The 14,050-nt window shown below is 44.3% G+C and overlaps 1 protein-coding gene across 1 annotated transcript; it reads right to left on the reverse strand.

Annotated features, from left to right (window-relative positions):
* Positions 1–9,575: 9,575 nt before the first annotated feature.
* On the reverse strand, positions 9,576–12,498 carry LOC133896434 (transcription factor bHLH112-like). Its single transcript, XM_062337041.1, has 7 exons — positions 11,756–12,498; positions 11,203–11,611; positions 10,931–11,041; positions 10,713–10,778; positions 10,453–10,518; positions 10,282–10,332; positions 9,576–10,185 (listed from the first exon to the last, which is right to left on the reverse strand). The coding sequence occupies exons 1-7, from the start codon at positions 12,115–12,117 to the stop codon at positions 10,039–10,041; spliced, it is 1,212 nt and encodes a 403-aa protein (XP_062193025.1). The 5' UTR covers positions 12,118–12,498; the 3' UTR covers positions 9,576–10,038.
* Positions 12,499–14,050: the final 1,552 nt, after the last annotated feature.

Here is a 14,050-nt window from a genome sequence, read left to right on the forward strand (position 1 = left end):
CATATATTCACCATCGGGTTTTTCCAATGGGTGCGCCGCCTCTTACACTTCCCACCGCCATCTACCACAGAGATCACCTTAGTTGCGCTATCTTTACACCAAGGTACTATACAAGAATTGTTTTCATCCCCTCATAAATCGGTTACCATCTTGATCTTCATAATGTTACTACAAACGGCCAACTCTGTATGATACGATCTCCTCTACCCTCCTATCCAGTTACTTATCATTCTTCTCTCTTCTGAAATTACATGATCATGCTGTGAATTTCGTGTATGCAAATCTCTCTTTTGTTATGTTATTTTTTTACTTCTTTGAATTGTTATATTCTGGATTGATTCCACATGTATGAAACACATATGCAGTTGCTAGTCTCAAAAAAGGGTCAGTTCTCTGTGCATAGGATATCCAATAGATAATAATCTCATGATTTTGGGAAATAATATTGAGTTTACATAAATTTTGTTACATTAATATATCAGTTTGCAATCTAGGTTAAAAGAAAAGTAGTTCGCTAAACACTAAAATTTATGAGGAGATAATGACAGTGATTCTGAAATGCTTTGAGGGTGCGATGGGCTTGTGTACCAAATCACTCCGATCCGCAAGACCCTTGAGTTGGTCGCATCCCACTTCCCTTCACTTGCAAATATCTCATAGTTCCGCTGTCAGTGTCGAATTTGCCGAAAACTCATTTTGGAAATCAGTACAACTAAACCGATGTGGTCATCTAATCCAGTGACAGACCCAAGACTGTCAAGTAGATGAGGCTCTCCTTTTTCTTCTTCTTTTTTTCTTCCTCTTCCATACCAAAAAATTGAAAGGAGGGGAGAGGGGAGCGGCTCCCAAGTTTGCCTAGGGTAGAGAGCTTGAGCCCATTTTGTCCCTAAGGTGAATCCGCCCCTGGTCTAATCCTATCCAAGGTGTACCAAAGCATCTCTCTGATGGTCTAGGTCAAGAATGGTGAGCGAGCTCTTTTCTGTCATGCCAATTGGCTCCAAGGAGCTTAATGTTCAAGGATGAAAGGATGCACTCAATAACAAGACCTGGGTCCGTGACATTTCGTGGCGCACTGATAGTGTTGATTCTCATCAAATACCTCCGTCTTTGGCACATACTGGACACGGTCCCCTTCGATCCCTCCCGCACAGATAGGTTCATTTGGAAATGATCGCCCTCCTCTACCTATTCCTCAGCCAGTGCATATCAGGCCTTCTTCATCGACCAAACGACCATCTTAGGGGCCAAATAACTTTGGAAGACAAGAGCGCCAAATAAATGTTGTTTCTTTGTTTGGCTTGTGTTACATGGTCGCTGCTGGACTTCTGACTGTCGCCAGAGACATAACCTCTCAAACCATGGCCCATGTACAGTCAGGAAACCTCCCTGGTCGTCCTCATGGTGTAGCAATTATGGAACAAAAGAAACAACAGAGTCTTCAGGCATGGCATCACTCAACCGGCGAATCGTGGAAGAGGGGATATTGTGGAGCCAAGCAGGCTTCAATGGATTGGCACGCCTTCTTGTTTCAGTTTAATGACTTTTCTAGTCTCTAAGTCGGTGCTAGGTCATCTACCTTTTGTGGTAAATCATGCTTGTTCAATTTATGTCGAATATTGTATAAGACGGATTATGTATTAGATTTGAAGTTGTAAGTGGCGGTATATGATAGAGTCTGTGTCGGAATTCGATATGCCCTTATAAACATGAGAGAAGGGGTTGCAGTTGTAATAATAATAACATAGTGACAGTTTCACAGGGGGCGACGACGGTTCTGCGAGGACCCTAGAGTAGCCGGTGTTGCAACCATAGGAAGGAGAGTCATGCATTGGGGATATAGACTTCGGTTAAACCTTGTTAATAAATATTATACTTCTAATGCTGTCGATGATCTCAGTGTATCATCTTGGTACATCAATCTGTTGCTTTTACATGGCTAAATTTTCTAATAAGTAGTACTATAGTAAAAGTTTTAGATTGGATTCAGAGACAGTGCTAAAAATCATGTAGAGACATAAGTATCATATATAACGTCGTGTAATGCACAGACGGTGCAGGACAGTCACTACGTAAGGTGAAACATAACGGTGAATGGTTTGCGCAGTGATACGCGTGCGGCCACGACTTGTCGAGGCAGGCATACGAACTGTGGGCAGCGGAAGGCGACACGGAGGCGTCGCAGTCCGCAGTGTGTGCAGTCATGTACGGATGTGCCAGCGGTGGCTAGGTTTGCTAGCCGGTATCGTCGTCGGAGTTGCAGGAGGACGTGCAGGAAGTGCGCTCGCGGTGGCCGACATGGGCCGCGTGATGGGTACGCGCGGACCGAGGCGTCGTGGTCTACGGGTAGCGTGCAGCGGCGCACGCAGATCGGAATGGCGCGGGTTCGCGGGAGGCTGTTGCGGTGCGTCGGGGCCAGCCTGATCGGCGCGAAGTCGTGTGGGACTCCGCTGACTCTCGCGGACGGCCGTGTCGTGCGGGGCTACAAGCGCGTGCTTGGTGGGGTTGCCGTGGATCGGGCGTCAGCGCGGGCAGAGAAGCACGGCATCCTGCCGGCCGCACTAGTGCAGCCCACGGTGGCAGGACGCGCTCGCGAGGCCCAAGAGAGGCGTCTGCGGTGCGGGCTGGCCAGAGCTGGGCGCGAGCAGGCCGGCGGGACGCACGTGAAGGCCCTTGCGAGCGGGCAGGCCTGGTGCGTGACGCCCATGCGGGCGGGCGGCTCGGTGCGCCTGGGAGCCAGTGGGCCGGCGCGTTGGCATAGCCCAGGCGGGGCGCGAGCTGGCCCATGGAGGCGCCGAGTCCAGTGGCCAGGCGGGGCGCTAGGGAGATGTAGGTCCAGTGTGTGGGGTGTGCGGCAGCCGAATCCAGTGACCAGGCGCGGGCCGGTCAAGGCCGTGTCGTGCCCGATACGGTGCGAGTTTTTTATTTTTATATTTTTTTATTAAAAATTTAAATAAATAGACTCCTCACAGTAATATTTTTAGCCGCCTACCGCCCTCTGCAGAGGATGGTAAGGATGTCCACGGTGGCAGAAGACCCTTACCGCTATCTGAGAGGGCGGGTGGAGCTAACCACCCTCTCAGAGGGCGGGTAGGGCGTAACCGCCCTTAAAGAGGTGGGTAGGTGCTAATCGTCCTCCCAAAGGGTGGGTATGCCAGGTATGGTTTATTTTTTATTTTATATTTGTATTGTTTAATTTTAAAAATAGTGCACATTTATTTGGTGAAAAATATTCGAAATTGATATGTTGCAAATTTTGGATCAAAATAGTAAAAAAGTGGCCAATACAGCATAATGGAGTAGTGATATTTTAGAAAATATGGATCATTGTAAATTTATCGATATTTTGGACTAGTTTACATATTGTTAGGAGGATGCAAAATCAAATTTTGTGAACAAATTATAGATGTGAAGCACTCGCATCATATTAGCGACATACTGGTGCTTCCAACGATCGTCGATCGTAAGTAGCGACATACTGGTGCTTAGAAACATATTGCCTGGGAAGCATATTGTGCTCCGCACATGCAGCTATGACGTGTGTACACGACCTGTGTAGCAGTTGTGGCTTCTGGCACATACAAATGCATGAGCCACTTCTAAGCACGCACTCTTGCACATGCCTGCTCACGTCTTCCACCCCCACGACCTTTATTCCGGCACAGGACACTGAACATGTGCTCCACAGTCCCCTCTTGATTAGCGCGGTGCATGTATGCCTTCTTTGTGGCCTTCTCCATATACTCACATAGCATCTATCCATAAAGCATACGGTTATCTTCCATTGCCTTCGAAACAGCTGTGTAGCGATCAATAAAATATCTACAAGTCCTATGCATAATACCTTATACAATTCTAACAAGTGGGAGAGACCTCATACCCTGCATGACCTAGTTGTAGACCTCAAAAAGATTAGTTGTCATTATCCCATACCTTATCCCACCACTGTCGTACATCAAAGCCTATTTTTCTTTTATCTCATTTTGTATCCACTGCGAAAAGTTCCGGATAACTGACCCTGACCTCCTTACTATCTGAGGAGTATCTGTTGGGAGATGTCCAAGAACAATCGGTTCATCACCTGTGGCTGCTAGCTCAGCTGTCTGCTTCATGGTTAGTTCGTCTAGTCTTGCCCATAGGGCATTGAACTTTCTCTGTTGGTTCTGACTGTACAATTTCTTGAAAATTTTCATCAAGTCCTTGTTTTTGAAGGTAAACCCATATGCCACATGCACCACTTGCTCTTCAAGTTGGGCCACTTTGCTGTAACACACCGTCGAACACTCCCATATTGCATATCCAGCAAAGCCTGCAATAACCCTGCATGTCTATCACGAATCAAACAAACATCTGGCCGGTCCAGAACGATAGCATGCTTCACCCGCTCAAGGAACCAATACTAGCTATCCCCGTTCTCACTCTCCATGAAGGCAAACCCCAGTGTCAGGACTTGGTTGTTTCCGTTGACTCCAATTGCAGACAATATCTGTCATTTATATTTCCCAGTGAGGAACGTCCCATCCAGGCAAATGATGGGTCGACAGTACCTAAATGCTTTTATGGTTGCTACAAATGCAAAGAAAGCACGCTGTAATACTCGTTTCCGGCTATACTCCACATCAGTCGAGGGGTAATGCTTGACGTCATAGTAAATTTCAGGGTTTTTTCCACATATTGTGGCTAATTGACGCAGTAGATTGTGATATGAATCTTCATATGTCTCAAACCTCATCTCAATAGCCTTCTGTTTCGCCCTTCATACCTTCACGTAGTTTATTATATACTGGAACATTTGCTCAATAGCACGGATTATTGATCGTGACTCATACTTTAGGTTGTCCACAATCTCCCCGTATATAACATTGGCAACAAAAACAGATGACATGTTCCGGTGGGAGAACTATATTTCCTCAATATGACAATTATGCTCCCTGACTATTGAGCACTTCCAGTAGTCAACCCACTTCCCCCTAAATGCGTGCACCCGCCAAGGACAATCAAGCACCAAACACTTCATGTCGTACTCCCTTTTACTCGACTTCACAACCTTGAACTGCCTACGAAGAGATAGCGATCATAATTTAACTTCATTAATAACAAACTCCGTAGTAGTGTATATACCATCCTGAGACACCTCGTTCTCATGATACTCCCACGGTGTCCGATCAGCCTCACTAACCACTAGCTTCAAAAATTCCTGATTCCTGCACTCTGCAGGAACAGGAGCATTTCCCTCCTCGTCGGATGAATCCTCATCGGCAACGGCTTCCTCCAGCTCCTGATCCTCCATCTCCATCTCTTCAATTATGCTAGGGATGTGCTCCCCCTCATCGGCTACACCCCTCGGTTGCATCTCAGGCATATCCCCAACATCTTGCCTGGCCCCGATATTTACTGGGTCTGATTCATCTACCACTGTCTAACTTGTTTCCGCTACTGCTTCAGCAGAGTTTATCTCTGTTGGATCCTTCTGGTATGCCTCAGCTAACAATACCAGAGGGAGCCCACGGTCACATGATATATCTACATACTGCCTCCAAGTAGATATCGCATTGATCGGGATGAGCTCGCCAAAGTAGCCCCGATTAGCACGACTTAGCACAACTCTCAGTTTAAGATCATGTTGTTGGGGATCCAATTGAAAATGACACATCAGCCACTTGCACACGCCCACTATGGTCCTCTCATTGGCTCTACTAAGACCCTTAACGACATGCTGAAACCCAAACAGATCTACACCTTTAGGATCACAACTAATTTGATCTTCACCATAATATATATGAAAATATAATTTATCTGCCATCCCTGAAAACATCCGAAAATATATCCAATGTTAAAACCGAAAAACTATATTTCTGATTATCAAAACTACAACAAAATTACCGACATCGATTATCGCCTAACAATAGATTCTTTAATATTGACCCTAAGCAAACTAACCTAATTAAACTAATTGACCATCCATCTACTTGATAAAATTTCTTATTACCTACAATTATTACTTACATCATTATTCTGTACAATCTAGATATTCGAAACTACCATACTATAAATACTACTATGCATCTAATAGCTAGCCTACCATGTCATAATTAATGTTTATAATATACTATAAAATACAATATTTTCTACATTTCTAAACCCTAAGTCATATCTAATATAGCTATTGTTATACCGCTAAACCCTAGGTCTAGTGGTACTTCACTTGCTAATAAAAACATGAGTATAAAAAATTTACCGGAAACACGCTTCAAAATCCGCCGATCGAAAACAGTAGCGCTTCGTCGCGTTGCCTCCCTCTCCTCTCCTCCTCTCCCTTCTCTTTTTCTAGAATAAAATGAGAATTTTACCTCATTTTTTAGGTTTAAATAGAGGACGGGGGCGGGGCCGGCCCTCTAACTGCCCCCTGAGAGAGCAACACGCGCTTATCGCCCTCTGAGAGGGCGGTTAGCCCCACCCACCCTCTCAGAGGGCGATAAGCGCTGCAGGTGCGAGGATTCCCCCTACCCGCCTTCTGAGAGGGCGGTTAGCCCCACCCTCTGAGAGAGGGTGGTAGGCGCCTATTTTTGCAAATGTTACCGCGATGAGTCTATTTATTTAAATTTTTAATCAAAAAAATATATAAAAAACTCATATGGTGCTACTGTGCCGATAAAGGTCTTGCCGTTCCAGGAATAGGTACGGAGCGACTAATGAGGCACAATAGCTGCAAGAGATTAGATACCAACATGTGGGTTCAACGACGCACCTGAGTAGACATTCCGCGACAAGAGCAGATGCAAGAGTTGAGACTGTGATTGGTTGTCCATATAAGAGTAATCTGGTCTGGTGGATGTGTATAATCTCAAAGATAAGTGTGTTTGGTTACCTCCATGCACTGTTCTAGCCTAACACGGTAGATGCAAATGTACGTTCGTAGCCTGGCCCAGGAGAGCTTCCCTTCGCAGCCTGGCCTGGAGGATGCAGGCTCCTGCATCTGCTCATACAGGTAGGCCCACTTATCAGGTTACAAAATTATTTTCGTACAAGCAACTAATCACAATCTCAACTCTTGCATCTGCTCATGTGACCTCAAATTTAGTTAACCAAACAGAAACTCAGCTCATCCTATACAGACAGATACAACCAACAAAATACTCTTTTTTCAACAAATATGACTTCGCTTAGCCTGCATATATGGCCCATGTGGGCAACTAATCACACCCCTAGCGACTGGTGGGACCGACAATTCGATTAGATGCCGATCAGATTGGCGTACAAGTGACAAGGTGCGTCACACGGGCATGCGCGTGAGGTGCGTGGGTGTGGAGATATAGCTAGGCTATGCGCATAGCAGGGCTATAGAGTGCGGTAGGGTGTCACAGACGCTGATGAATATTGCAACATGCGAAAGAGGCAGTCGGGCAGCTGGAACCTCAGGCTGGTGTTGTGGTGCTCAGTGACGAGCAGAGGCTGTCAACGGTGTTTGGTCGTGGTGCACATGGCGACTGACATGAGGTCGATGGTGATGTTTTTAGGAGGGTTCTTAGCAGGTTGTCGTGGTCAAGGAGTGGGGCAGTCTACTGGCGGTCCATCTCAGGTAGACAAACCAAGGTCGGACAGTTTGTGAGCATATGGAGGGCAGTCCAAGGTAGACCGACGGATAGTTCACTTGGAGGGTGAACATACCGTGGTGCAAGGCGGACAGGCTAACGGCGATAAGTCAGTCATACCACGGGTGACAAAGGTGATGATGAGACCAACGTCAATGACATAGGAGTGTGACGGTTGGTGGTGTTCATCCTTTGTGGCATGGAAACACGCGGTGCGAGCTCATGATGCAGTTTTTGCATTCGAAAAAGGCTTGTGTGCTTCTAAATCGGCAAGGGTGTGAATTGATTCAAGTTGCATTTGTAGATTTCTGAAGTGTGAATAGAATGGCGTGAAGAAGCTTAAAGGGCTAAATTGGAAGGAAGTGGATGCTACGGAGTTCTTTACTTGCAATGAGAGTAATCTGGTTGGTTTAGGGTTGCAAAGGCTACGAGATAAGACGTTGGACGTAACCTAGAAGAAAAACGCAAAAGCAATGCTAATGTGGCAATTGCTAAGAAGTTACTTGGACAACGACAATGAAGTTCTCAGTATCAAGAGTGCAGTCAATTAGGAGTGTGGATGTTGAATTCAGTTGGCTCTTATCATGTGACACCCAACAGTGAGTGGTTCTCTTCATAAAGCATGGTGATTCTGGTTTTATCTATTTGGTTGATGACACAAGCTACAATGCTGTTGGAGTATGTGCCATCAAAATCAAGATGTATGATGGAGTTGAGTGCTTCAGGGTGTCAAGCATGTGTTAGGACTGAAGAGGAATCTGATTTTGCTCGAAGGGACTACGCTGATAGGAGAGAAAGATGCACAGTTGCATGTGGAGACATGGAGTCAGGAGTTTCAAGGATAACAATGTCTCTTAAAGGCGATGGGTCTGACTAAAGTCAAACAGGTCTGGCAACTGTCGTTGAGTGGAAATGGTACATGGAGGTTCGCATATGACAGCTTCAAGGTGGTGGAATATTAGCCAAGTTGGATTTTGTTAAATATGTGTCAAATATTGTACAAGACAAGTTACGTATTAGACTTGAAGTTGTAATTAGCGGTATATGATAGAGCCTGTGTCAGACTTTTGTAATCTAGTCTCCTCATAAATATGAGATGAGGGTTGTTGTTATAACCATGACGACATAGTGACAGGCTCGCAGGAGGATGGTGGCGGTTCTGCTGGGACCCCAGAGCAACTAGTGTTGCAACCATAGGGAGGAGTGCTCGTAGTCATACCCCGGGGATGTAGGTTTCGGCTAAATTTCATTAACAAATATCGTGCCTCCAGTGTTGTCTGTGATCTCATGTGTATCGTCTCGGTAGATCAATCTGTTGCTTCTGTATGGCTAAATTTTCTGTCAATGCTTAATCTCTACCGTGCCTTGGAACTCCTCTCACGGTGCAGGGTTGAAAGTGTGTTGGGAACCTTGGTTCCTAACTTTTGTACCAGATGAAGTCTCTCTTTCTCCTTAACGAAATACATGGATCGCACATTCTAGAAAAAATAAACACTAAAATTTCCAAAACCAGTCTCATAACTAGAGATTATCTTAATCCACCTCAATGCCAAACAGAACCTTGTGGTTGGGAATACATTGGATAAGATTATGGGCATTGAGGTTATATATAGAAGAAAATACAGCAAGTTAACCAAACAGATAAAAGTCAAACTAAGGTGCTAGTTTCTCTTAATATCATGAGAGATTATAGAAATTCTATATCATGAAAGTATTTTGCAAGGGAAATGTAATAACATTGTTTTTCATGTGGTAATTCGGTGTTCTTTCTTAAATATTGATGGTAAACAAATTTAAAGGTTTGATCACTAAGATCCCACAATGACTTATAGTCAGTGACACGTAACCACAAAACATTGTCCAACAAATATCATGCTTGCTACCCGAATGTGATGGAACATATGGAAGTATAGTTGGCATTTTAAGGGCAACTTCGTCCTTTCACAAATTAATTCCACAAAAATATTTTTAAAAAATGAAGAGTGATAAAATTGAAGTATTAACTTATTGACAAATTGGTCCAGATTATGCAACAGTTTGTGTGCCACCTGATTATTACAACAAGGCAATTTATGATCAGTTACAGTTATTTGCTTGCCTAGTTAGTTATACCTGATACCTTATTCTCCTATGAACCTGAAGAATGAATCCAAGACTTGAAGAAATCATTCCAAAGATTCACCTATACATGCATAATTCAGTTATAGAGTGCTATATATGCTCACTAGCTAGTAGTTCTGAGTTAGGATATACTCCCTCCGTTCTTTTTTATTTTCCTTGGCATTTTGGAGATCGATACGGCCTCCGATACTTGTTTTGTAGTGGTCAATTTTTTGTGAAATTTAACTACAAATATTTTTAAACGGTATCTATTTGAGAATGGAGGGATTATACTGCTAGCTATCACTTCTGAGTTCTATTATCAGCAGAAGCTCCTGGATAATGTCTGCTACCGGAAGAGACCACCAAATGGTGTCCAGAAATCGACAGGCGTCTCGCTGGCCACGGCGAAGGTGCTCGATATCGGGACTAAGCACAGCCCTCGGCCGGTGAGGTCTCCCTTCGCTGCTGCCGCCTCGCCGCCGTCCCTCGAGACCTGAACGCAGGAAGGCACATGGTTGCATATATGTTCACACAGAGCATGCAGTATGAGGGTATGAGCACTGCAGGTATACAGTACTAGCCGCAGTACCTTCAAATGGGGCACTTGCTGCCTGTTCTTTAGGTAAGGAGCACTGAGTGACTGCATATACAAGCATCCATGTATGAATTATTAAGCAAAATGCAAGTTGGTAAAGATCAAAATTTCTACATGTATATGATTAAAGGACCATATAACTGCTGCAGCTAGATGTGCACTTACACCAACTTGTTCGTGGAGGAACTTGATGTAGTCGATGGTCTCATGAAGCACCGATGCCGTATCCGTCTGCACGCACGCACGCACGCCGAGGTTGACCGATCATGTGTTTTTGCAAAGGGAATTTGATCGAAGTTAAAAGGTGTGGCTCTTTGCAACGAGACTTGATTGGGAAATTGGTCTCTGAAGTTTCAGCTTCCAGAATAATATGTAGTGCGTGTAAGTGCAGGGCCATTAACCAAATTAAGACCTCCATCACTCACCTTTCCAAAAGGGGAGACTAGTTGTTGAAGTGCTGTGATTCTGTCCCCTAGCTTCTCTTTCCTCACCTGAAACGTATATAAAATCAATGTGTTGTGTGCATGAGTGTATTCTATAGAAACTTTACCAGATGGAAATATTTAGAGAAGACAATTCAATTCTGCCAGGAATCCTGATTTCCCATGTTCCGAACGGGATATTAACTGATGGATATCCACACCTTGAAGGTAGGCAATGGTGATGGTGTCCCCGTTTTCGCTTTCTTGAGCGGCGTAGGATCGGTGTTCGCCTTCTTCGCGATGGAGCTAGAGTCTCTGGCTCCTAACGCACTCTACATAAATACAAGATCAAAATAGAGGTTACGACTTACGACTCGATCGAAATTTTCAGGCGTTTGAAAATTAGCAAGATTGTGTGCAATGTTAGGTTATTGAACCGATAAGAAATTTTAAATAGATTAAAAATTAGCAAAATTGTATAACATCTACGAACCTTTGCTGCAACACTTGCCTGCCCAGTTTGTGGTCCGGCAGCCCCTAAGCTTGCTGCCCCCTCCGCCCCCGCAGCAAACCCGGTTGAAGGGTTCCAAAACGGCGTGTTATTGCGGAACTGGAGAGCCTCGCTGATGGTTCCAGGCCCTTGGTTCGTCTGCTGGAAGCCCGGCGAAGGTCTCACCACTGCGGACGGCTCCGTGAGGCTTCTCAGCAGCGAGGAGGACCGGAAACCGCCGGATGGTGAGGTCGGCGACGAGAGCAGCTCCAGTCCAAGGCTGGACAAGAACTGCTGGTTCTGTTCATGGGGGTCTTGCAGCATCCGGCTGTTATTTGATGAGAGGCTCGTCAAGCTGATGTGTCCCTGATCATTTCTTGAACTCGTGTACCCATGATAACCAGATCCACCCCTAAGGTCATCAGACATACATATGATCATGACTCATGAGTTCATGAGATTTTTTTTTTAGAAAAAAAGCAAAGTTCATGAGAAGTTGTTTGCAAGAATTAATATAATCAATTATACATATGTGTAGAAGGCTTGCAGGACTTACAAGTAGTAAGGCTGGCTCCAGCCGGTGGCTAGACCAGTCCCTGGCTGCGCCACGGCGCCAGAGGCCGGATCGACGACGACGCTTACGGGTTCTAGGAAAGTCATGGAGCTGCCGCCGGTGACGAGTGAGTTAGACCCGGGCGACTCCGAGGATGCACCAGACCCCGACCTGTTGCCATCGACACGACCGGCCGCTACAGCAGCAGCAGACCAGCCGGCGCTGAAACCAGTTAGCATGTCCGGTGAACACGGCACTGGCGGCTGCGGCTGCACCGCCATGCTCCACCAATCACCGCCGTGTCCGTGGCTCACGGTGCTCGTGGCAGCAGCAGCTGCATGGATCATCTCTTGGTGATCCGCCATACCTATCTACATATAGCTTGCTCTGTATGCTAATTGTCTACTTGATATGATCTTGCTTTTTTTGAGTTAATTTGTGGTGTGGTTTAGCTGGCTAGCTATGGAGGAGAGAGGGCATGGATGCAAGTAGTGGCGTGTAATGAGTGTGGTGTGGTAGTGCTCGGCTAGCTATTTGGTGTGGTGGGCAAGTAGGAATTCATTGGAGTTTCATTAATCGAAAGGTGGCGGCGCAACGTGGTTTTATATAAACCGTTGGAATTAAGGTGGGGAGAAAGGGGAGGTAGAAGACGACGATGACAAACAAGAAGAAGAAGAAGAGAATTTAGGTTTTCTGACCGGGAAGAGAAAATGTTATTTAGCCAGGGTCATCGACGGTCTGACGGTGACTCGTTATCGCATGCTATCTGGTGAGCAGCTGGTCGATATATCATGATCAACAGTCGCTCGACAAGTGATAGTGAGACTTGTGTGCCTGATGCATGTTTTTCCAATTAATTGGACGTTTGATAGGTGGAACATAGCTAGGATATGATGCATGGTGAATTGGAGATAGAGTAGTAGTATTACACCTAACGCTATTAGTTATTTATGTATGCTGTGGTCCTCTCTAATCTAATCTAGTTGAGCCAACTATAATCTATATATGCATAGGGATGACATAAGAAGTTCCGAATCATTAGCATATCCTCTCCTCCTGGAAGATAGGGTTTAGTTTCAAACCAATTTCCAACGATCTTGCGTGTATCTTAGGCTGGATTCTGAATTATTTTCGATCGCAAATCACCTGAGACTCTTAATTGGAAGATAGGGTTTAGTTTCAAACCCATTTACGGAGTGTCAAAGCAATTTTCTGAACGATTTTATGAAATATCTCATTGGAAAGTATAAACCCATTTGCAGAATGTCACACCAATTCTCTTATTATTATAAATTAAGTATCTTTCTAGGAAGTAAAAACACAAGCATGAAAGTGAAGGACTCTCTCAAACGATTTTCTGAAATATCTTATTGGAAAGTATAAACGCATTTGCAGAATGTCACACCAATTCTTTTATTGTTATAAAGTATCTTTCTAGGAAGTAAAAACACAAACATGAAAGTGAAGGACTCTCAAGTATGCCTTGTATGTAATTTGCCATCAATTAATAGAATATATAGAAAATAAAATATATTCTCGCCATCCTCCTCACGTCCACATGCATGCTGGAGCTGAAACTAACGGCTGTTCAGATTAAATTTACGCAATAAAATTTGGTCATAGAATAATTTTAAGGTTGTTTGTAACTTATTATTGGACTACCAATTTTTGGTTCTTTATTTTTCAGTTCATGTTATATGAAAAGCAACATCAGTGCTGTCATTTCTAACCGCAAAGAAAAAGATCGATGTGTTGTATGTCGTTCTAAAAAGCTTATGATAACGTGGATTCCACTTACATGCTAACATGAAATGATCATTTAAAGTATTCTCAACAATCGAAATATAAAGTCAATTTAAATGACAAGTCATTCACGATCCTATCAAAACTAAAACTCCGTCAACGTGCCCCCTATACATATACTCCAGGTTCGATTTATAATTGATTCTATTATAAATAAAATATATATTATTTTTTAGATATATATTGTTTAGTAAAATATATATTTTTTAGATATATATACTATATTTTAAAATATACATACTTCTTTCTAAACCTCCATTAAAAAAAGAAGTATATATATATGTCTGCATAATTTAGCTCTCGCGTCCATATAGGTGCGTTGACCTTGCACGCATGTAAAGGTGCATATACTAGTACTGCAAGCACAGTACATTACCTCGGCAGAATACGTGCGTACGTACTTGAAGACGTACATACGGCGGCTGGAATTCGCAGCCGATCGAGGAAGAGCCAAGAAGACCGTACGGGCCGGCACGTAGACCGCTGACCGGACGT

The sequence above is a fragment of the Phragmites australis genome, chromosome 16 (genome assembly GCF_958298935.1).
Source record: "Phragmites australis chromosome 16, lpPhrAust1.1, whole genome shotgun sequence".
Lineage (NCBI taxonomy): Eukaryota > Viridiplantae > Streptophyta > Magnoliopsida > Poales > Poaceae > Phragmites > Phragmites australis.